Source organism: Lissotriton vulgaris, chromosome 4_1, assembly GCF_964263255.1.
Source record: "Lissotriton vulgaris chromosome 4_1, aLisVul1.2, whole genome shotgun sequence".
NCBI lineage: Eukaryota > Metazoa > Chordata > Amphibia > Caudata > Salamandridae > Lissotriton > Lissotriton vulgaris.
Window position 1 is genome coordinate 1,173,685,529 of NC_141691.1, and position 25,157 is coordinate 1,173,710,685.

Below are 25,157 nucleotides of genomic sequence, written 5' to 3' on the forward strand. Positions count from 1 at the left end.
CCAAAACCTAAACCTAGCCCTGAACCCTAAAAATACCACTGTACCCCAAAACCCAAACCTACCCCTGAACCCTAAAATACCCCTGTACCTCAAAACCCAAACCTAGCCCTGAACCCTTAAAATACCCCTGTACCCCAAAACCCAAACTTACCCCTGAACCCTAAAAATACCCCTGTACCCCAAAACCCAATCCTAGCCCTCAACCCTAAAAATAACCCTGTACCCCAAAACCCAAACCTACCACTGAACCCTAAAATACCCCTGTACCCCAAAACCCAAACCTAGCCCTGAACCCTAAAAATACCCTTGTACCCCAAACCCCAAACCTAGCCCTGAACCCTTAAAATACCCCTGTACCCCAAAACCCAAACCTACCCCTGAACCCTAAAAATACCCCTATACCCCAAAACCCAAACCTAGCCCTGAACCCTAAAAATACCCCTGTACCACAAAACCCATACCTATCCCTAAACCCTAAAACTACCCCTGTACCCCATAACCCAAAACTATATCTGAACCCTTAAAATAACCAAACACCTCAAAACATATACCTCAGTCCCCCAAAACATATACCCTTATACGCATACTTACCTTATCCAAACATTTAAAAAAAAAACATGCTTTTACCATTCATCCATTTACAACGAATTTCGTTGTAAATGTATGCGTGGTAAAAGCATATAAAATGTAATGCCATGCGTTATAATGGCATTGCAGAGTCATGGTACTTTCGTAATGAAAGTATGAGGAGTGATGGTATGCGGAAAGAAAGTTGCAGAATAATGGGTGTTTACCCTCCCCCGGTAAGTACATTGGTGGCACGGCGGCCCACATCTCCAGCAACATACTCATATTTTTTCACCACCCATTTGAAAAATGCACAGGTCTCTCTCATTGATGGCCAGCACCGACATACACTTTTAGACACACCTCCCGCCGCAAGTTCTAGAATTGCGAACTTTAGAGCTGGGGAGCTACGTTCGAATCTCTGCATCAGCTCAACATCCTGTGATTCTAGGCAAATCGCTTTGTCTCCCCGTGCCTACCACAAATGAATGTGTTCTTCTGTAATGTAAATTGTGCCCATGCCATGTTGTCGAGTTCGCGCTATATAATATTGCAAGGAAAAATAAAGTAGGGAAACTCGAGTTCACACACTACTGAACACGCACTCTTAAGTGCATCAGCAGTGCACTGTGAATCGGAGCGTTTCACAAGCTTGTCACAGATAAGAAATGCTATCAAAACGAAATCCTACAAAACAATATACTACTGGCCGGCAGCAATTCATACCCAGACAACGTCGGGACGGGCTGCTAGTATATATATATATACTAATATAATAAAGAGAGAGCCCAAACCTTTGAGGCGGGTAATCTCAGGAACCACAGCACCAATCACAACACCCAATACAGCGTTGGAAAGGGCAGTTGCAGCAGAAGGACATAGGCTATGCAGACACCCACCATATACATTTAAAAGTTAAAAGAACCGTGCCAGCAAAGTAGTCCCTTGTGGGTGTGTCTGCGTTGTGCTGTGGGCGTGTGCTGGGGGCGTAACAAACGCTGGGGGCGTGTGGTACGTTTCGCCCTTCATGCCATGTCTCATATCGTGTGCTAATCCCACCCTGCTCCCTTTAAATACCCCTGCACCCAATAATCATAACCCACCCGTACTCCTTAAAATACCCCAACACCCTTAAACACTAACCCATCTTAACCCTATAAATATACCCTGTACCCCAAACCCCAAACCTATCCCTAAGCCCTAAAAATACCCATGTATCCCAAAACCCAAACCTAGCCCTGAACCCTATAAATACCCCTGTACCTCAAAACCCAAACCTACCCCTGAACCCTAAAAATACCCCTGTAACCAAAACCCAAACCTAGCCCTGAACCCTAAAAATACCACTGTACCCCAAAACCCAAACCTACCCCTGAACCCTAAAATACCCCTGTACCCCAAAACCCAAACCTAGCCCTGAACCCTTAAAATACCTCTGTACCTCAAAACCCAAACCTAGCCCTGAACCCTAAAAATACCCCTGTACCCCAAAACTCAAACCTAGCCCTGAACCCTAAAAATAACCCTGTACCCCAAAACCCAAACCTACCCCTGAACCCTAAAATACCCCTGTACCCCAAAATCCAAACCTAGCCCTGAACCCTAAAAATACCCCTGTACCCCAAAACCCAAACCTAGCCCTGAACCCTTAAAATACCCCTGTACCCCAAAACCCAAACCTACCCCTGAACCCTAAAAATAACCCTATACCCCAAAACCCAAACCTAGCCCTGAACCCTAAAAATACCCCTGTACCACAAAACCCATACCTATCCCTAAACCCTAAAACTACCCCTGTACCCCATAACCCAAAACTATATCTGAACCCTTAAAATACCCAAACACCTCAAAACATATACCTCAGTACCCCAAAACATATACCCCTATACGCATACTTACCTTATCCAAACATTAAAAAAAACATCCTTTTACCATTCATGCATTTACAACGAATTTTGTTGTAAATGTATGCGTGGTAAAAGCATATAAAATGTAATGCCATGCGTTATAATGGCATTGCAGAGTCATGGTACTTTCGTAATGAAAGTATGAGGAGTGATGGTATGTGGAAAGAAAGTTGCAGAATAATGGGTGTTTACCCTCCCCCGGTAAGTACATTGGTGGCACGGCGGCCCACATCTCCAGCAACATACTCATATTTTTTCACCACCCATTTGAAAAATGCACAGGTCTCTCTCATTGATGGCCAGCACCGACATACACTTTTAGACACACCTCCCGCCACAAGTTCTAGAATTGCGAACTTTAGAGCTGGGGAGCTACGTTCGAATCTCTGCATCAGCTCAACATCCTGTGATTCTAGGCAAATCGCTTTGTCTCCCCGTGCCTACCACAAATGAATGTGTTCTTCTGTAATGTAAATTGTGCTCATGCCATGTTGTCGAGTTCGCGCTATATAATATTGCAAGGAAAAATAAAGTAGGGAAACTCGAGTTCACACACTACTGAACACGCACTCTCAAGTGCATCAGCAGTGCACTGTGAATCGGAGCGTTTCACAGGCTTGTCACAGATAAGAAATGCTATCAAAACGAAATCCTACAAAACAATATACTACTGGCCGGCAGCAATTCATACCCGGACAACGTCGGGACGGGCTGCTAGTATATATATATATACTAATATAATAAAGAGAGAGCCCAAACCTTTGAGGCGGGTAATCTCAGGAACCACAGCACCAATCACAACACCCAATACAGCGTTGGAAAGGGCAGTTGCAGCAGAAGGACATAGGCTATGCAGACACCAACCATATACATTTAAAAGTTAAAAGAACCGTGCCAGCAAAGTAGTCCCTTGTGGGCGTGTCTGCGTTGTGCTGTGGGCGTGTGCTGGGGGCGTAACAAACGCTGGGGGCGTGTGGTACGTTCCGCCCTTCATGCCATGTCTCATATCGTGTGCTAATCCCACCCTGCTCCCTTTAAATACCCCTGCACCCAATAATCATAACCCACCCTTACTCCTTAAAATACCCCAACACCCTTAAACACTAACCCATCTTAACCCTATAAATATACCCTGTACCCCAAACCCCAAACCTATCCCTAAGCCCTAAAAATACCCATGTACCCCAAAACCCAAACCTAGCCCTGAACCCTATAAATACCCCTGTACCTCAAAACCCAAACCTACCCCTGAACCCTAAAAATACCCCTGTAACCAAAACCCAAACCTAGCCCTGAAACCTAAAAATACCACTGTACCCCAAAACCCAAACCTACCCCTGAACCCTAAAATACCCCTGTACCCCAAAACCCAAACCTAGCCCTGAACCCTTAAAATACCTCTGTACCCCAAAACCCAAACCTACCCCTGAACCCTAAAAATACCCCTGTACCCCAAAACCCAAACCTACCCCTGAACCCTAAAATACCCCTGTACCCCAAAACCTAGCCCTGAACCCTAAAAATACCCCTGTACCCCAAAACCCAAACCTAGCCCTGAACCCTTAAAATACCCCTGTACCCCAAAACCCAAATCTACCCCTGAACCCTAAAAATAACCCTATACCCCAAAACCCAAACCTAGCCCTGAACCCTAAAAATACCCCTGTACCACAAAACCCATACCTATCCCTAAACCCTAAAACTACCTCTGTACCCCATTACCCAAAACTATATCTGAACCCTTAAAATACCCAAACACCCCAAAACATATACCTCAGTACCCCAAAACATATACCCCTATACGCATACTTACCTTATCCAAACATTAAAAAAAAAACATGCTTTTACCATTCATGCATTTACAACGAATTTCGTTGTAAATGTATGCGTGGTAAAAGCATATAAAATGTAATGCCATGCGTTATAATGGCATTGCGGAGTCATGGTTCTTTCGTAATGAAAGTACGAGGAGTGATGGTATGCGGAAAGAAAGTTGCAGAATAATGGGTGTTTACCCTCCCCCGGTAAGTACATTGGTGGCACGGCGGCCCACATCTCCAGCAACATACTCATATTTTTTCACCACCCATTTGAAAAATGCACAGGTCTCTCTCATTGATGGCCAGCACCGATATACACTTTTAGACACACCTCCCGCCACAAGTTCTAGAATTGCGAACTTTAGAGCTGGGGAGCTACGTTCGAATCTCTGCATCAGCTCAACATCCTGTGATTCCAGGCAAATCGCTTTGTCTCCCCGTGCCTACCACAAATGAATGTGTTCTTCTGTAATGTAAATTGTGCTCATGCTATGTTGTCGAGTTCGCTCTATATAATATTGCAAGGAAAAAGAAAGTAGGGAAACTCGAGTTCACACACTACTGAACACGCACTCTTAAGTGCATCAGCAGTGCACTGTGAATCGGAGCGTTTCACAGGCTTGTCACAGATAAGAAATGCTATCAAAACGAAATCCTACAAAACAATATACTACTGGCCGGCAGCAATTTATACCCGGACAACGTCGGGACGGGCTGCTAGTATATATATATATATATATTACCTACTGGCGGTCGCCAGTAGGTATATATAGTTAGGATTTTTTCTCTATGGGATTTTTGAAAATTCTATGTCTAATAACTTTGGCGTTTGTGGACGGAATTGGCTGAAATTTTCAGGAAAATGGAACATTTTGTTTCTGAGCAGCCCCTGACAATTTGGGGGGGTTTCATCAAGGGGGGCCGAGAAAAAAGGGGGGTCCCAAAACGCGTTTTTCCCATGTTAATTTCCATAGGGCGGTTGGCCTCACTTTTAGCTCGAACGGCTGAATGGATTTGCACGAAACTTGGCAAAATTGTAGGGACTGTTAGCCCGATGTGCCTTTGCTAGGTCTCAATATATGTGCTCCAGTGGATTTTGAGTAATTTAGGTTCAAAAAAAGATATATATCTGGGCGCAGCCTAACCACACATCTGATCTGATTGGCTGTCAGCACTTCATCCAAGAAGTGTTGGCAGCCATCTTGGGACCAATATACATGATAGCACCTAATTAAAAAGCATTGTAGTTAATAGAGGGTTGTAGGACTTTAGTTACATTATAAATCATTTGTTGATGGTACCATACTCGTTTTAGGAATTGTGGTGGGTTCTAAGGTGATTTTACCATGTGGAAAAACCTTCTGCTGTGATATCATGAATATTGTTTGAAAGAAAACTAATATCTCATGATTTTCCCACAGTGGTTTGGAAGGGGATCTATAAGCTAAACTGAAAGCATATTTTCTGTAAATTCACATTATCTTTCTCAGTCATGTGAAAATGAAGTCTGACATTCTCAGTAAAACATGTACATCCAACAAGGACAGAGACTGTCTGTTGATTTCTTTGTGTTCTACTGCAGCCTCCTAGAGTGTTCTAAAGAACAACTAGAGCGCTAACAGTCCTACTTATTACAAAGGTATGGCACACCTGAAGCCATCTTGATTGGAATAAAGTGGTAACTCTTAAAACATTTAATTTAAAAAGAAACAACATGAGGGGGTATATTTTGCCATAGAAAGTATGATTAGTGCTGCAGAATGAAAAATTAGGGCACATTTTGAGTGACTTCTCAAATCCTTTTCTATTTCATTAAAACATTCTGACATGCAGTCTCCCAAAATGGCCACCAGAGACAAAAGAGCCCAAATGTAGCCCAAATATCACCCAGATGTAGCCCAAGTATAGCCCAATGACAGAATGTCCCAGAGTGTTCTAAAGAACAACTAGAGCGCTAACAGTCCTACTTATTACAAAGGTATGGCACACCTGAAGCCATCTTGATTGGAATAAAGTGGTAACTCTTAAAGCATTTAATTTAAAAAGAAACAACATGAGGGGGTATATTTTGCCATAGAAAGTATGATTAGTGCTGCAGAATGAAAAATTAGGGCACATTTTGAGTGACTTCTCAAATCCTTTTCTATTTCATTAAAACATTCTGACATGCAGTCTCCCAAAATGGCCACCAGAGACAAAAGAGCCCAAATGTAGCCCAAATATCACCCAGATGTAGCCCAAGTATAGCCCAATGACAGAATGTCCCAGAGTGTTCTAAAGAACAACTAGAGCGCTAACAGTCCTACTTATTACAAAGGTATAGCACACCTGGAGCCATCGTGATGGGAATAAAGTGGTAACTCTTAAAACATTTAATTTAAAAAGGAACAAAATGAGGGGGTATATTATGCAATAGAAGGTATTATTAGTGCTGCAGAAAGAAAAATTAGGGCACATTTTGAGTGACTTTTCAAATCCTCTTCTATTTCATTAAAAAATTCTGACATGCAGTCTCCCAAAATGGCCACCAGAGACAAAAGAGCCCAAATGTAGCCCAAATATCACCCAGATGTAGCCCAAGTATAGCCCAATGACAGAATGTCCCAGAGTGTTCTAAAGAACAACTAGAGCGCTAACAGTCCTACTTATTACAAAGGTATGGCACACCTGAAGCCATCTTGATTGGAATAAAGTGGTAACTCTTAAAACATTTAATTTAAAAAGGAACAAAATGAGGGGTATATTTTGTCATATGAATTATGATTAGTGCTGCAGAAAGAAAAATTAGGGCACATTTTGAGTGACTTCTCAAACCCTCTTCAATTTCATTAAAAAATTCTGACATACAGTCTCCCAAGATGGCCACCAGAGACAAAAGAGCCTAAATGTAGCCCAAATATCACCCAGATGTACCCCAAGTATAGCCCAATGACAGAATGTCCCAGAGTGTTCTAAAGAACAACTAGAGCGCTAACAGTCTTACTTATGACAAAAGTATGGCACACCAGAAGCCATCTTGATTGGAATGAAGTGGTAAGTCTGAAAACACTCAATTTAAAAAGGAACAACATGAGGGGGTTAATTTTGCCATAGAAAGTATGATTAGTGCTTCAGAAAGAAAAATTAGGGATCATTTTGAGTGACTTCTCAAATCCTCTTCTATTTCATTAAAAAAATTCTGACATGCAGACTGAAACATGCACTTTGAATACCAGCAGCAGACGTCCCTGGTGAGCAGTAGCTTTACTACAGTGATCTAATGTGCAACTAGAGTGCTAACATTCATAATTTATGGCAAATGTGTGACACATCTGAATGCCTTCTTGATGGAACCAAAGTAAACAAGCATTGAAAATGCAATAGATCTCGCCCTCGTTTAAGTTAAAGCCATTCTGTTTGTAATGAGGTGGCTTTTTAGCTTTGCTTTTATTAGTGTTTTTTCAACTTTCATGTAAATAACATGCATCTGTATGCATATAAGTATATGTATGTATGCATTTATGTTTGTATTTATATAGATATACAGATGATATATGTTTATATATGTATGTATATATGAAAGAACATCTAATCCGAAGAGAAGAACAGAGGCCACAAGGGGAGTTCAGGACAGGAAACAGCTTTATTTCGAAGGGCCCCAGCGTCGGCGAATGCATTTCGGCAAAAGTAGCCTTCCTCAGCGCCATGAGCTGTTAAGATCACATCCCTCATTAGCTCCTCCTGATTAATTGTCTGCTGGTATCAATTCTCCTCCCCCTTAAGCACTCAGCACACCAATAGAAGTCCGCGTTGAGTATGACGGACTTCAAGTCCCAGCATGCTTTGTGTTGGCATTCACGAGGTGGTGGCGTGGGGGAGTGAGTAACATCGTTGGACGGGTACGGGCTTCAGGTGAGTAGGGTGGGTCAGGGCACAGTCGAAATGGCGGAGTCCGTCCCGAGTCCCCTCAGACCGCAGCTGCCAGCCACTCCAGGAAGATTTTCAAGTGGGGGCAGCCAAATGCAAGGCTACACGCCCAATAGAGATGAAATACCTCAGTCCACTATCAGCCTCCTGAAGGGAATGGCGGACACCGGAGATACCAGTTTCCCTGGTTGAAGAAATGCTGCGAGCAGCAGGGCGCCAAATTGCCTCCGGATCTCTTGATGCTGCAGGGCCATCTGGATTGTGCGTCTGGCAAGCACAAAAATATGAAAGAACATCTAATCCGAAGAGAAGAACAGAGGCCACAAGGGGAGTTCAGGACAGGAAACAGCTTTATTTCGAAGGGCCCCAGCGTCGGCGAATGCATTTCGGCAAAAGTAGCCTTCCTCAGCGCCATGAGCTGTTAAGATCACATCCCTCATTAGCTCCTCCTGATTAATTGTCTGCTGGTATCAATTCTCCTCCCCCTTAAGCACTCAGCACACCAATAGAAGTCCGCGTTGAGTATGACGGACTTCAAGTCCCAGCATGCTTTGTGTTGGCATTCACGAGGTGGTGGCGTGGGGGAGTGAGTAACATCGTTGGACGGGTACGGGCTTCAGGTGAGTAGGGTGGGTCAGGGCACAGTCGAAATGGCGGAGTCCGTCCCGAGTCCCCTCAGACCGCAGCTGCCAGCCACTCCAGGAAGATTTTCAAGTGGGGGCAGCCAAATGCGAGGCTACACGCCCAATAGAGATGAAATACCTCAGTCCACTATCAGCCTCCTGAAGGGAATGGCGGACACCGGAGATACCAGTTTCCCTGGTTGAAGAAATGCTGCGAGCAGCAGGGCGCCATGTATATATATATATATATTCACTGAAAAAACCATAGGCTATAGACCATATATAGTTAGGAATTAACATTTACAAAACCTTGAAAATTCACTGAAAAAACCATAGGTTATAGACCATATATAGTTAGGAATTAGCATTTACAAAACCTTGAAAATTCACTGAAAAAACCATAGGTTATAGACCATATATAGTTAGGAATTCGCATTTACAAAACCTTATTTTACTCACACAAAACCATTGAAATTCCATATATAGTTAGTTGCACTAACTATATATCGCGCACCCGCAATCCACTACTGATGATGTCACATATTACATCATTCATGACATGGTCAGTGACATCACTGATGACATCACTGATGACATCTCAAATGACATCACTGATGACATCACTGATGACAACATCCAGTGACTGTATGTTTCTGTAAAGTTAAAATATGTCTTACATATTGAAGAATGAGTGGATGTATAAGTGTCTGGATGAAGGATTTAGTAGGTGCATGACTGACTGTATGAGTGAGTGATTAAATGTGTCTCACTGAGTGCATGGGTTAGTGACTAAACTGTCTTAATTTGTGCATCATTATGTCTGTTGTTCTGTAAACTGTTGCATGTGTTGATAAGTAGCTATATGAGTAACTATATGGGTTATTGATTGGTTGCCCAAGTATTTGTATGGGAGACTGAGTGTGTGTGTGGGTGGCTGGGAGGTGTATGACTCTGTGCATAGATGTGTGAGCAGTTGATTCACTAGATGTATGGTTTCAAAACTGCATGTGGAAACAGCTGTATGGGCGGTTGACTGTGTGCATGAGTGTATTGGTGAGTGAATGGATATCTCAGTGCTACATGTCAAAGTAAGTACATATGTAAAACACAGTACATGTGAGAGTTGACATATATAAATAACTGTGCATAAGAGCCAGTGAATGTGTGAGTGGCTGTATGGATCATTGTGAACTTGTATCAGGGATTGTATAAGAGAGTAAATATGTGTTAGTATATGTTTGAATAAGTAAAGTTTGTATAACTGTATAGTTGAGGAAATGGAGGTGTGATTGATTCTTTGCATGACTGACTAGGTGTGCGAGTAACTCCATGGATGAGTGACAGTCTGTGAGTGTCTGTTTACACTGATTGTATCTAAGGTTATATTAGAGTCTGAAGAGGTTCATCGTATTATCACATGAATGATATCATCAGTGATGTGATCAGTAATGTCAAATGAGATGTCATCAGTGATGTCATCAGTGATGTCATTTGAGATGTCATCAGTGATGTCATTTGAGATGTCATCAGTGATGTCATCAGTGATGTCACTGACCATGTCATGAATGATGTAATATGTGACATCATCAGCAGTGGATTGCGGGTGCGCGATATATAGTTAGTGCAACTAACTATATATGGAATTTCAATGGTTTTGTGTGAGTAAAATAAGGTTTTGTAAATGCGAATTCCTAACTATATATGGTCTATAACCTATGGTTTTTTCAGTGAATATATATATATATATATATATATATATATATATATATATATATATATATATATATATATATATATATATCCACATTACCCAATGGCGATCACCACTGAGTTGTTATAGTTACAGCCACATTGCCATAGTAAATAGATTTTTTGGTTTGCTAATAACTTTGATGCTTTTTTTAACATAAATGATCAGCACTCACTATATATTCCTTAAAATATGATTGTACTTTCCGAATAACCTAAGTCAAGTAAAGCACAGACTTCATTCAAATTTGTTTAAAAATCTTTCTTCAAAATCCTTTATTATTTTTTTGGCACAAATACAACCAATGTAGCCAACGCGGTTTGTCTCTTCCCAGAGACTTCTTCAGGGCTTTTTAATGTTCTTGCAACTGTACTTGTTATGTATGGATAAAACCTTTTGTATAAAAGCAAGCTTGTTTTGTTCAGTTTTGATCTTAGTTAATGCACGTAATCTTCCTATGAGTCATTCGAAGATGTTTATCTATACTACTATTATTAAGGAAGAACTTTGAGGCTTTGAGGCGGGTAAACTCGGGAACCACAGCGCCAATCCACACACCCGATACATCGTTGTAATCCTCAGGGTGTGCAGATGGACATAGGCTATATAAATTAAAAATAAATACGTTATTAAAAAATATAAGTTAAAAAAAAAGTAGTCCCTTCAAAGTAGCGCCAGCCGCGACGTGCTTGCTGACATCAGGAGCGGCGTACACGCGAGGAGCCTGGACAATAGCGGCGGAGATCAGCGCGGGGAGGAGCAGTGACGAGGAGCGGCGGAGATCAGGGAAGCAGCGGACATGACCGGCGGACAGGCGGTGAGGATCGGCGGGCAGACAGTGAGGGGCTGCAGAAATTGAATACTCACTGTACTGTATGGCTCTAATAATTTAGTGAGAGCTGGTACCGGGGCCTATCGGAGGAGCTGCACTTGCTCTCCTATTAAAGGGCCCGCACTGGGGTTTTTAAGGCTGCAAACACTGTGAACTCTTACGCTTTCTTCCCCATGGCAACCACTGTACCACTGCCATCTTTTCAGCCCCCCGCTGCAGCCGTCCGGACATCGCCACCAGTGCTGGGAAGGTACAAGCATGCCATCTCTGCATTGTTTTGGTATGCTGTTTTATGTTAAGGTAGAGGCTGTTTGTATAGCACCTGTGGCAGCCATGGATTACTTCTAACCGCTGAAAATCATGTTGAATCGTCAGGTGTGCGCCAGAGTGGAGCAGCTGCCGTGTTCTTCTCGGATGAGAGCGTAAGGTGCTGATAACATGGAATTGTGAAACGCGCAGAGCACTGCTATCAGGCCCATGAGCACAGTGAATATAAAGCGTGTCTGCTGTTCAGAAAAGGCATTTCCTTTGAAATTGAATCAATTAGTTGTCGGGGGAAGTGACGGGACAGTACAAGAACTTCTGAGGGGCAAGCAGGTACTCTGTGACGCTAACAACCTGCACTTTTCCATTAAGGAGACAAAGGAGGCTCAATAAAAAGAGCATTTATAAAAAAAAAAAAGCAAAGAATGTATAAAGAAAGAAAGAGAAAGCACAATCTGTCCTGTTATGTTAATCACTGGCAGGTGGATGGGTAACGTTCAACACAATCAAAATAGAGGGGATTAAAAATATAAAAAGGTAGTGGACACAGCTTGTGCGTCACGCAGAGCACCCGGGTCACCCCTCTGCGGAGAACAGTCAACAAGTCCTAATAATGTGTCTCGTGGGCAGGTACCAAACGGGGCATTACAGCAGGAAAAAGTGACATGAGCAGAGACGTGGGCAGGTTACACAACGTCAGGGCGGGCGGTGGCCCTGAGCCATGATTGCTCCTGGACAACGTCGGGACGGGCTGCTAGTCATCAATACATCTCGCTCTTGCCCATGTTGGTATCAGGTTCTCGGTCACTTCTCTTAAGGTCTCCATCGGTATACTAGTCATCAGTTTCAGAAAGGTTTACCTTAACCTGGTAGGTGCGGTGAGGGGTCCTATGGAGATCTACCTGGGGCCAGCATTTTTTTTTTCGTGTTCCCTTGCTGCATGACCGCAGGATCGCAGGCAGGGAGTTGAGGTTTTTGCTGCCAGAGCTCTTGTGGCCAGGGAACAGCAGTGTTCTGGTGGATGCGGTTTGCAAAAAACGTACCCGGGTACTCGGGCAACTGGATGACTCGGGGAGGGTGGCCCAATGACCTACTTCCCACAAAAAATAATTCAGCCCTGGGGATGGGGACTCGTGGCCTCTGACCCCCCCCAAAAACACTTCATCCCAGGAGTATGGGTTCCCCATGGCCCTACCAAAGCTTGGAGAGGGGGGCCCAAGCCCCATTCCCAAAATAATGAAATTGACCCTAGTGGATGGGTCCCCTAATGTAACTATACCACGTCCCTTCAGCCTGTGGTTTTTTTATTGTAGGATAGTAAGATATTATTACTATTCCTAACTATAACGCCACTTTACCCTTTTTTCATAATTTTTCCGACCAACCCAGTCATTTATATATTGACCTGTATGCATGTCTGGGTGTTAGTTATCTACGAAGTTGTGTATGTGCGTCTCTGTATGTGTGTGGCTGTCTTTCTTTTTGAGTACTATTTGCTCCCCAATGCATTTCATTTAAAAGTGGCAAAACTATACTTCTTTTAGCACTATTATCTAATTATATGGGTGAACAAACCGTGTATATTATAGGCAATTCGGAAGAGAATCCCATGAAATATTCTAGTTTTTCGGCTCTAACACCATACACAGGGGTATTATTTTTGCGATAGGAGGAAATAATGCATGTGCCTGTATGAAAAGTGGTGCTGCAGACTCAAGCCACCTTCCAGGACTGGATGAACTGGGGATCTCCCAGTCCCGAAAGCATCGTTCAGAGTTTTGCTTTGCAAATACCAGAATGGCCACTCATATGGTAATCGACGTGTAATTGATGGCTTGCCTGCCAGAGCACACTTCTAGGACTGGCAGTTGGAAAGTATATTTTCAATACGTTGTTGTTTAAAGCATTTCATTTCTTGTTTTGAAATAAAATAGGTTTTTTTGCATTGCCTTTGCCATTTCAGGAATCAGTTTAATATAATGAGAATTCTAACATGGGCAGAAGCAGAGAGACAAATGACTAGATTGTCCTAAATTTGACAGGAAATGACTGCCCGTGTTTTAATCCACTGTTGTACATGTTTCGGCACGTGATGGTCTCTTTTCAACTTTCTAGGTCGAGGCTTATTTGGGACCTCGTCAAGTGCATGCAGAACGTTCCCCTGCTTAATTCGATGGCGTTATTGCTCCTGCCTGCTCTGGGAGTTGAAATCCTTGTGAGTAAACATTTTTGGGGCCGGCGTAGGGCTTTAAGTGGGATGAAAAAACAGGGGGGTCTCTCAAAGGGGCGTGGCCAGTGTAATTAGTGGTGTGGCTTTAACACACTTACGCTAAAAATCTGCTTAGCACAGTGTGCCGCCCGACTTGTACTTGTATTTTGCTTTTTACGTTATTGCATCCAGATATGTGAGACAACAAGTAAGGACTATTGGCTTTGTCACTGGTTATTAGTTGCATAAAATAAATAAGCAGCAACTATGGCTTGTTACATATAATATTAAAAAAGCTTCCAATTAAAGCCCTGGTGACCCTACCACAATGTTGCTGCTCTTGCGTTTCAGAAATAGAAGGGAAATCCAGAAAGAAAATGACTCTTTAAAGGATTTCCCTTCCCCCACAACGCTCACCTGGCATGACGTCATGCCGTAACTTCTCCACTTGTGAGAAGTGGGCAGTGTGGGCAGTGCACATCGATGTGCTTGCTGTCTCGAAATGGGTTTCTATTGGCTGTTTTGCGCCCTGGCACTTTTTTCCGGACTGTAGTGACGGCAAACTGCTGTCACTGCAGTCCGGAAAAAAAACGGACCGCCTGTGCCAGGGCTCAAAACAGAGCCCGATAGAGACCCGTTTCGAGGGCCCCTTTAAAAAACTGCTGGTGCTCAGACCCCTTGAGACCCCGCCCACTTAAAGCCCTGGGCCAGCGTATAATCTGTGCCGAGCACATAAGAGAGCCTATTGGTAACTTTTGTTTCTTCTTCTTTTCCATTGTTCACCCAACCATCCCATGGTATGTTACGGCGGAACGCACATGCAGGTCCTCAGCTTCTTTTACCGCGCGACGCTGACTGTGGGGCTCGCTGCGTTTGCCGCCTGGCCTCTTGTGACGCAGCTTCGCGCTCAGGTCAAGGTATGAAAATTGTTGGTCGTACTCTCTACTTTAAACTGCATTCGATTGATTTGTAATTAATGTGTCTGACACCTTCTTAATTACTAAATAAAGTCTTTGGGGGGAGTTAAGGCTGATTCTATGGAGTTCTAATGTATTTTCCAGTCAATATTTCCTAGCTTGTCTCAGTTTCCCTACTTTATTCGCCCCATTTTGTGCAACATTTTTCATGAAAGAGAAGTAGCTGTGAATGAGGAGTTAGGTTCACACTGCGTTTATCTTAGGGTGACTGTAGGAGAGTAGGATCTGCTTACTACGGTTACCCCCACTTTTTGCTGTGTTTCACTGATTTATCGACTTAGTCTGGCTGGGGCCCTGCTAACCAGGACCCCAGCCTAGCTGCTTCCTCTCTAAATTGATTGCATGTAGATTAGGTACACTCCAGATTGGTTACTGGGTTACCCTTGTGAGTCCCTAGTATATGGTACCTTGGGTACCAAGGGCATAGGTAACCCAGAGGCCTACCAGGGGCTAAAGCATGTATTATGCTACCCCTGGGAAGCCTTTCAAAATGGCACCACAGGTCTGCTACTGCAGCCTGAGTAAGGTGGTACTTGTACCCCTTACTTAGATATAGTATACCTATATCTACCTATATAGGCAAATATAAACCTATAAGTCACTCCTATGGCAGGCCTTGACAATACTGAAGTGCTTGGTTTTGTGTGAGAGGGTGCCCAAGCATGAGCTGAGCCCCTCAGCAGCTTTCGGAATCCCTTCCTTATAGCTGTTCTATACTCTTAAGTGCATTATAACCTTGCGGTAAATGCTAACTTTGGAATTGCTGCATCAAAACATGTTGTGTTTGGTATCAAACACTTTGGAATCCTACCCCCCACCAGTTCTGGCGGCTGGGGTAGAATTCCACCCTTCTAGAGGGAGAAGATATGTACACACTTACCTGGTAATAGTTAGACAGAGCCCCACGATCACAAAATGGATGCTGCTGCCACAGACAAGAGTCTGACCTCCTGCTGCTGGATGCAACTCCGGCAGGGGAGGCCTGGACAATAGGTTTCCTGTCCAGGGAGGTGCCAGCACCTCCCCAGACAGGCTTTAGTGTATTGGGGCAGGGTGGGTGCATTCACAGAATGCTTTTTCAGACACTGCCTGGCACACAAGGTGTCCCTGTGCATACCCCAGTTCAAACCGGTTTCTGGGGCACTCAGCCCCAGCTCCGGTGCGAAACTGGACAAAGGGGAAGGGGTGTAACCACCCTCTCCCCAAGTCCTCCCATAGGTGGGACCTTAGAGTTAGTCCAACCCCTAAACTTAGTATAAGTATAGGACCCCCGTCCCTAGGAATGTAGATTACCCTGGATGAAACTCTGCAACATATATCTTGGACCTTTTTACATTTCATTTCGACTGGAAGACGGAAGAGATCTCCCTTGGGGTCAAGGAGTGACCTCCCCTGTTCAAACAGGACCCAAAGAAGCATCTTGCCAGTCTGTATTTTCGAGGCTCCCTCCGGATCCCAAAGAATCTGCGACACAGGACACGGACTTCCAGTCATTTCCGAGGCCGACACAAGTCCCCAGCAAAGCTGAGACCTGTAGCCATCACAAGAGACGTGGGACTGGAACTCGTGGACATACAGCACATTTGCTAGTGCATCGACTTTCCGAGCTTTCCCGAAGTTGTACATTGGGCTACTTGTAGTCCAAGCCCTGAGCACCTTTTGCACCGTAGTTTGTGGGCCTACATTCCACGAGTGTTCCATGGGCCCGCTTCCTGCATTTCTGCTCGAGGCCATTTCGCGATCCCTGGTCCGTCGACTGGTGGGTCCCCATGAAGGAATCTTCTTTGTTTCTTGGGCTTTCCTGGTTGCTCCAGACGTGCCCTGACTCCCCTGCAAAGGGTGAGTCCCTCAGACCTTGCTGGTCTGCACCGAAGCCAATCTTTCCATTCTGCGTGGGTTGCTGTTGCCAAGGCTTGGTGGGTCCAATCCGGATACCGACGCTGCAGCACTCCACATCCGATGTGGGACAGCTCGAATCCAGCTTCTCGTTGTCTTTGACGCCTCCTGGACCTCGTGGCTGAAGAGTCAGGCTTCACCTACATCAACTGAAATCACCGGACATCGACTGGCATCTTCCTGTTGCCTCCCTGGTCACTGTGGAGTGGTGTGGCTCACTGGTTAGAGGCGGCAGACCCGGAAGCAGAGAATGGCCCGGGACCAGGGTTCAATTCCTGACGTGGCAGGGTCGTGGACCAGGGTCAGCGGACTCAATAATTCTCGCCTTGGTGCCTACTCTAACCAGGGATCACACTCAGCAACTCTGGGCATTAGCTTGCCTCATCTCTACAACGGCCCCCCACATTCGCCGGGGATGCCTGGTTTCACCTTGGAGATACCCAGTAGGGACCATCTCATAGAGATAGCCAGGACGGGTTCCCCAGCGGTCTTCAGCGCCTCGACGCCTCAGGGCAGCAGTGCGCGTTACAAGACCACATACATAAATACATACTGGCAAGTGACCCAGACTCTGTCCCCTCTGCTTTCAGGTTCTTCAGATCTTCGATCCACCCTTGGATCCATCTGGACACTCTTCATCTGGTCGCCTGCAGCACTTCTTTGCAGCTCTCCATAGGAAACAACGACGAAACCGGACATGAAAAGACACCTATGCACCCGGCTTCCCTGGGTGAGGTAACACGAGTACTTCGGTGCTCCCGTGGGTTTTGACTCTTGAAGTGTCCAGTACTGGAGGAATTTGTTCCTAGTCCACTCCTAAGTGTCCTTATTCTTTAAAAATCTAATTGCGACTTTCTACATAGAAGTCAATGGTGATTTGCTGCTGTGTTTAGACACTGCACGCGACCCCTCTGGGTCTCCTGCGTCCCTACCTTTGGGTGGTTCCTGGTTGCCCCAGCGGTTCTACAGGCCCTAGGCCTTGCTTCTATTCTCCTCGTGGATCTTATACCACTTTCTTAGTGTATGGTTTGTGAGGCCCCTAGGGCAAAATGTATACTGTGCTAATTTACTGTGTGCTATTTAAGTAATTGTATTGTACTTTTGCCTCTAGCCTCATAAAGAGACTAGAGGAGTTTGTTTACAATAAATACATATATTTTATGTATATACCTGGTGTGGTTCTCCTTTCATTTGATCATTCATGAGATTATAGACTAGTAAAACAAGCTTCTTTACATTCCTTCAAGAATTAGCCTGAAGACTGCTCTCCACAGCTACCACTAGGATAGCTTTCTATAAAGGTTGTCTTAAATCTACCATCAATAAGGGTCGTTTGGACTGGTGCAAGGTGCCTACTAGAGTAGTGGACAGCATATGCCAGGCCAACTTCTCAGATTGATGTGCAGCAGTGGGGTTCCATCTTGCATTGTTTTACCAGATAATCTCGTGTTGATCATTTGAAATAACCACTAAAGGTACCATAGGTACATATAATACAAGCTTATAATACAGTAAGTTCTACTGAACTTAGAGTTGTGTGTCAAGGGCTTAGCACACCCCTTCTACAACTCAAGAGAGGTTTAGTAGGAAACAAATAGTGTAGGTAGTGCATACACCACACCTCACTAGTCATGTCTTTACAAGCAGGACCTAGTGGGTCTCCGCCAGATGTCAGTCATGTACAGATATCTAAGTATGACACATTCCCATTCCAAGAGTTAAGGGCTCTGAGTGCCATGAGAAAATTAAAGACATAAAAGAATCCCAATCCCCAACGCCTCATAGAGGCATGATTGCTTGATGACTTTAGGCAAGCTGCAGAGCCTGTAAGGGTAGGCAATAGGGTGGATATATCTGAGGAGGAGAATCCTAGTGGGTTACCCCACCAGGACTCTGACTGATGAAAACCAGGCAGGTGAAAATGACCTAGACCTTGGGAACCCAGCTCCTACTGGAGATGGAGCTGGCCAAGGAGGCCCTATCTTTGTCCCCACAGGAAGAGTTGGTGGTGTGCCCAGAAGAGACAGATCTCTTTCACAAGAGTCTTATCATTCTGAAGCAGAAATAAAGGGACCCCCTCTGTAACAATTATAGGTCAGGAAAAAGAGGGGAGAGCAACACATATAGACATATCAAAATTTCCCTCATTGACCAACATATCCAACTTACATTAATTGAAAATATGCCAGTGACAGAGAAGCGTTCATCTCAAAGTATTTTTAATTTTATCCAAACATTTTGTTTCTTTTTCTAAAATTTCTTTTTATAATATTATTTCATCAAAGATAGACCTAAATGTAACAGATCATTGGTATAGGGCTTTTTTATCCATGATTATACAAAAGAAAACAATATTTATATAAATATACCATACAAATATATAACACATATGTGATAAAGTCCTCCTGATTCAATACAACGAACACAAACCACACTTAAACCATCCAATATCATTCATACTCAAACAGCTAATCACATGCAATATCTGTTAATGGTAGAGTTCATATGTGACAGAAAAGAGAAAAGATTTTCCTTTGAATCAGGAGGACTTTATCACATATGTGTTATGTATTTGTATGATATACATATAAGATATGTTGGTCAATGAGGGAAATTTTGGTATGTCTTATCATTCTGACACATCTGTAGGGTCCACTGTCTCTGCTCATAGGAGGGGTACCTCTCAGGAGCAGAGAGAACATCAGGTGAGGATGAAAGAAGCCCAGCTGAGAATAAGGAGACAGCAAGTAGCCTTCGAGAAGGAGACTCTAGAGCTTGAAAGAGCAAGAAAAAAGATGGGGCTAGAGCCTCATGGTGGCAGCAACTTACCTAGTGGTAGGGATAGGTCTTATGACCATAGAAACCTTAACAAGATTGTCCCTCCCTATCAGAATGGAGATGACATCCACAAACGGATTACTGCACTGGAGAGGGCCTGCAAAGTACAGAAGGTACCCAGGAGCAGTGGGCAGCAATCTTGTGGCTCTCCTTTGCAGACAAAGGTAGAGATAAGCTCCTCACTGTCAGAGAAGAGGATGCTGATGATTACAAGGTCCTGGAGAGTGCTCTGATAGATGGGTTTGGCTTAACCACTGAGCAGTATAGAATACAATTCAGAGATACCCAGAAGGCACAGACTCAGGACTGGGTTGACTTTGTGGATTGTGCTACTAAGGCTCTGGAGGGCTGATTACTGGGCAGTAAAGTGTGTGACTATACAGGATTGTATAATCTAGTCATGAGGGAGCAGATCCTTAATAACTGTCAAAATCAGCTGTTGCATCAGCACCTGGTAGACTCTGATCAGACCTCTCCACAAGAATTGGGAAAGAAGGCAGACAAATGGGTCAGAACCAGGGTGAAGCAGAAGGTACAGAACCAAGGTGGTGACCAGAAGAAGCAAGATCAAAAAGGTGGGGAGAAGGGTAAAGACCAGAAGTCTTCACAAGGTCCCCAAAAAGCTTCTAATGGTGGGAATCCCCAATCTTCCCAAAAGAAAGCAGGCCCAAGAAAGCCATGGTGCAAAGTCTGTAAACAGAATAGTCACTAGACCAGTGACTGCACCAAAAAGGAGACAAAAACCCAGCCACCATTTGTAGCTGAACTGTTCCCCATAGTTCAGCTACAAATGGTGGTTCTCAGCAGAAGGGTGTAGTAGGGTTGACCCTGGAATCTGAGATGGGCTCTGGCCTCGTCAGAGTTCCAACTCAGGCTGTGTTAGTCTGGGATGGAGGCATGGGTATGACCTCCTCTGTGAGTCCCAGTAACTTGGGCAAGTACAGACAGCAGCCTTTGATAAATGAGAAAAAGGCAGAGGCCTACAGGGACACAGGGACAAGTGTCACAATGGTGACACAAGGCTTTGTGGACCCTGGACAAGTCATACTTGGTGAGACTTACCAAGTGATCAATGCTAGCAATGTCAGGACCACCCATGCCCTGGCAGTTGTTAATTTCTCCTGGGGAGAGGTAAGTGGCATTAAGAAGGTTGTGATAAGTTCATACCTCCCTGTAGAATGCTTGCTTGGAAATGACTTAGAGACTTCAGCCTGGTCTGAAGTGGAGTTGATGACCCATGCAGAAATGTTAGGGATCCATGCACATGCAGGCACTAACTTATATGTCTAAAGGTCACAGATGTCTGAATGTTTCAAGTTTTTTTGACAGCCATGGAACAGAATGCCACTCAGTCACACCATTTGCCAAGACACAGCGACTCTAGAGGGCCTTTATGAAGCTTTTTCGTGCTCAACAAATGCTCCTACTCTTTTACTTTTACATGCAGAAATGGTCAATGGTAAGGATAATTAGAACTTTTGCAAGACTGGTTAAAGCTGTTTACACTTCTAAAGCCATGGGAATGTACCAGGACCAAATATATGATTTCCAAAAGGCACCATGGTATCAGAACATCTCCTTTTCTAGAGCATATCGATGCATTCTGCAATTATTCATTCAAGTTCAGTTCAATTAAACAAATCTGACTAAGACACCTGAAACCAATTATTTATAAAAGCAAAGCGAGAACAGGAAATGTTATATTCCAGTGACATAGTGCCATCTGATATTTAGGGTGATCTTATTGATACAGGAATAGTTGCATAGGGTCCCTTATGAAGTCACCAACACATTGTAAACGTGAGGCTTTATTTCAATGTCATGACAGAAAGAAGAAAAACTAGAGTTTGGGGACGGAGTTAACTCCATTCAGATAGCAGAGGACAAACCCCCACCATCCAGAGGGACCTCCACCTGCCAAATTTAGAGTTGTCCGCCAGCCCTGTGGACAACTTTCTACATTGACAGGAACTACTGTCAAGGTGGTTGTTGTCTTTGCACAAAACGTTTGACAGATGGTACTGTCAGACATGATGGCTGGCTGGCAAACATGTTCAAAATTTTTGTTAAAAACAATAAGCTAATGCCCCTCTACCTACACTGGGTGGTTTTCTGCCAGGGTACCGGGGGTCATCATTATTTTTCCTGTCTTTTACAGCCATGTTTTACCCTAAATAGGATGGAAGATTCAAAGGCCTTCCTCCAACAGACCCAACTCTGTCGGGACAGCAGAGGAAGTATTCAGTGGAGGAGTCACAAGCAAAGGAAACAGACTAAAATTAATTGAACCAATGTCATTGGAATATGAATTAATTTTCCCAGTAAATCAGAGAAAGACATATAGACATCACAAACACAGATTAACTTCATTACAAATATTGCAAGAAATAAAACACTGAAAGAGACAAGTTGCTACCTCCTTTCTTGTGACCTACGAATTGATCAATTCACAAATCAACTTTTAAGCTAATTTTCCAAGGGATTTGAGTCCACTGTTGATGTTTCTGAACTGATTTAGGATGATTCTCTTTCAAATACAATTTTCTGGCTGTAGCTCAGACAAAGCCTTTGTTCTTGGTGAGAGTTCTCACAGCAGTAGCAAAAGTGCTAGCCCCAAGCAGGAGTATCCAGAACAAGGACACTATGAAGTGTGAGATATAGGCAGCTCGGTGTCAGTAACATTCCTGAGCAGTCAGCAGGTACAGGCAAAAAGGTAGACCTGCTTCAAAAATGTGTCACCTTTAACAAGAGGAACCTCTGACCTACGCTTTGCTCCTACCATCTACCCTATATTGTCAATCTGAAAGAAACAGGTTCGTATTAGATTCCTTACCTTAGAATATCCCCAGGCGTCAGACTGGATCTGGAAAATTTTGCGCAGCAGTACCCCTGCGCGTCGGTAGGCGTCGTCTGCGGCTCCGCGTCCGTCGTCAGCGTTGTTGGCGCCGGGATGACCTTGTCAGAGTACTTAGACGACACCCTCACGCGCTGACGTCAGTTCTTCTTTTTTCCGCGCCAGCAAGCGCAGGTCCGGAGAAAATGGTACCCTTTAGTCACTTTTTGTCCAAGCTTTTTCGATCCTTTTTGGATCCGTTTCGAGTCATACGACTCCATCGGTGCCGGTAGGGATGCCCACGTTCAAGCCCTGTGCCGACTGTAACCGACCGATGTTGGTTACTGACCCCCATTGCCGGTGCCTACATTGCCTGGGGCCCGACCATGACGATAAGTCGTGCCCCGACTGTCGGGCATTGGCGTCGAAGGCTAGGCGGGAGCGGTCCTGTAAGTGCCTCGAGCTCCGGCAGTCGGCCCGCGCTGTTCGAGGTCCCAGTCCGGAAGGAGGTTGAGGGACTGGTCGTGGGGCCGGAGTCATCACAGCTCGGCGAGTCGAAACCACTCGTCGGGCTCCAAGTCCTCAGGTAAGAGGCACAAGAAGTCGAAAAGGAACATCTCTCTTCTGACTCCCCCCCCACGCTCGCGCAATGCGGCCGGGGTTTCGAGTGACACCGGAGCCGCAGATGTCGCGGCCTGCTCCATACCCATTGGTCCCTGGGCAGAACGTGACACTGGAGGAGATTGAAGCCTTCCTCATGGCCATGAGGTCGCTCTCTCCTCCGTCGGGTTCCGCGGCGCCTTCGGGCCACGTGGCCCCGACTGGGAGCCCAAGCGGGCTGGGTGCTTCGGCCCCAATGCCGTCGGGTGCTTCGGCCCCGGCGCCGTCGGCGACTTTGGTCCCAGTGCCGCAAGGCCCCGCTGGATCCGGATCCGGGTCGCCGTTGGTCGACCTTACGACCCCGCCGGCGTCGGCCCCTAGGGTGTCATCCCCGGTGTCGTCCCCGCACGATGCCGTCCCTTGTCCACCACTCGGTCCGGATCCCGCGTCAGAGCGCCGTCGCTCTACGCCGCATTCGGCGCTGGCCGAAGAGGAATTCTTCGGTGATCTGGGTCCATCCTTTACCCCTGAATTTCAGGACATGGACGACGAGGGAGACTGGGGGGGTCTGAGGACCCTCTGACACGTGAGTGACAGTCTTTTCAGGACTGGACACAGGAACTAGGGGAAGCCAGTGGCCTGGATACCTCCCCAGACACTGGTTTTGTCTTCCCTCCTACCGTGGCTAGGAGGAGGGGGCTGCTTATAGTGTGGTGCTTTCAAGGGCGGCCAAGGCCTTGGCTCTTGAGCTCCCCGTTGCAAAGGTGATGTCTAACATCCTCACAGAGGTCCTTAAACCGCAGGTAGCTCCCCAGGGCTTCTACTGCCGTTTAATGAGGCTCTCACGGATGTCCTGTTGGGCACCTGGTCCTGGCCCGCTACAGGTCCCCCTGTAGATAGGAACGTCGCTAGGTGCCACCACCCTGCTCCGGGCGACCCTAGTTTCTTGTTCACCCACCCCACCCCGAGAGCCTGGTTATCCAGGCCTCTACTTCACAATCCGCATTACCGACTGCACCACCAGATCGGGAATCCAAGAGGTATGAACAATTCGGCAAGAAGATGTTCTCCTCCCTTAGTTTGGGATTGCAGTCGGTCAACACTGCGTGCCTCTTGTGCCGTTACACCCACTCTCTGTGGGAAACGGTCGCGGAAGTGCTGCCTGAGTGCCCGGAGGGAGCTTGGGTGAAGCTTGCTCAAGCCCTCGCGGAGGGAAGAGACGCAGCGCAGTACTCAATATGATGTGGACTGGATACCACGGACTCGCTGGGAAGAGCAATTTCCACGTCTGTCACGTTTCGCTGCCACGCCTGGCTGAGGTCCACCAACTTCTCGGCTGATGTCCAGAACACTCTTATGGACATGCCATTCGAAGGCAGCCACCTCTTCGGTGGCAAGGCAGATAGCGCGCTGGAACGCTTTAAGGACTCCAGGGCTACGGGCAAGTCCCTGGGCCTGTCGGCCCGTGCCAGCAATCTTCTGCCCAGCACTCCTTTCGTGGCCACGGAAGGGGCGCCCCCACACGTCCTGCCAGCCACGGGCCGCAGACTAACATTCAGCACGGCGGCGGACGTGGTTACCGGTGCGGAGGAAACAGGGGACAACGGTGCGGCCAGTCCACATCTACCCCCGCAGCATCCGCCTCAAAGCCTTCCTAGTCCGAGCTTTCAGGCCCATTTGACACCAGTGGGGGTAGGGTTCGCCATCACCTCCTCCACTGGCGCACCATCACATCGGACAGGTGGGTGCTGCAAATCGTCCGAAGGGGCTACTCCCTCCCCTTCGAGGCGACCCCTCCAGCCATGCCACTGCAGTACCACCGCGTGTCGGGGGATCACTTGCAACTTCTGCAAGAGGAAGTTACAGCTCTCTTGGCCAAGGGGGTCATCTAGCGCGTTCCTGGGCCAGAAGTAGGGTGTGGTTGTTACTCCCACTACGTTCTGGTTCCCAAGAAGGGCAAAGGGGGCCTACGCCCTATCTTGGACCTGCCGAACGTCAACGGCTTCCTCCGGAAGGAGAAGTTCAAGATGCTGACACTGGCTCAGGTCTTAGCTGCCCTGGACCCAGGAGACTGGATGGTAGCGTTGGACTTGCATGACGCTTATTTTCACATCTCCGTCCTGCCGGCCCACCAG

General features: G+C 45.7%; 1 protein-coding gene across 2 annotated transcripts in view; it reads left to right on the top strand.

The window, feature by feature from the left end:
* Window positions 1–25,157, top strand: part of PIGN (phosphatidylinositol glycan anchor biosynthesis class N) — a 1,076,629-nt gene that overhangs the window by 524,875 nt on the left and 526,597 nt on the right. For both annotated transcript variants that reach the window (XM_086965406.1, XM_086965407.1), the window contains exons 17-18: window positions 13,785–13,884; window positions 14,703–14,795. In XM_086965406.1, the coding sequence (XP_086821532.1) occupies window positions 13,785–13,884; window positions 14,703–14,795 (193 nt within the window). The remainder of the gene's footprint in view (window positions 1–13,784; window positions 13,885–14,702; window positions 14,796–25,157) is intronic.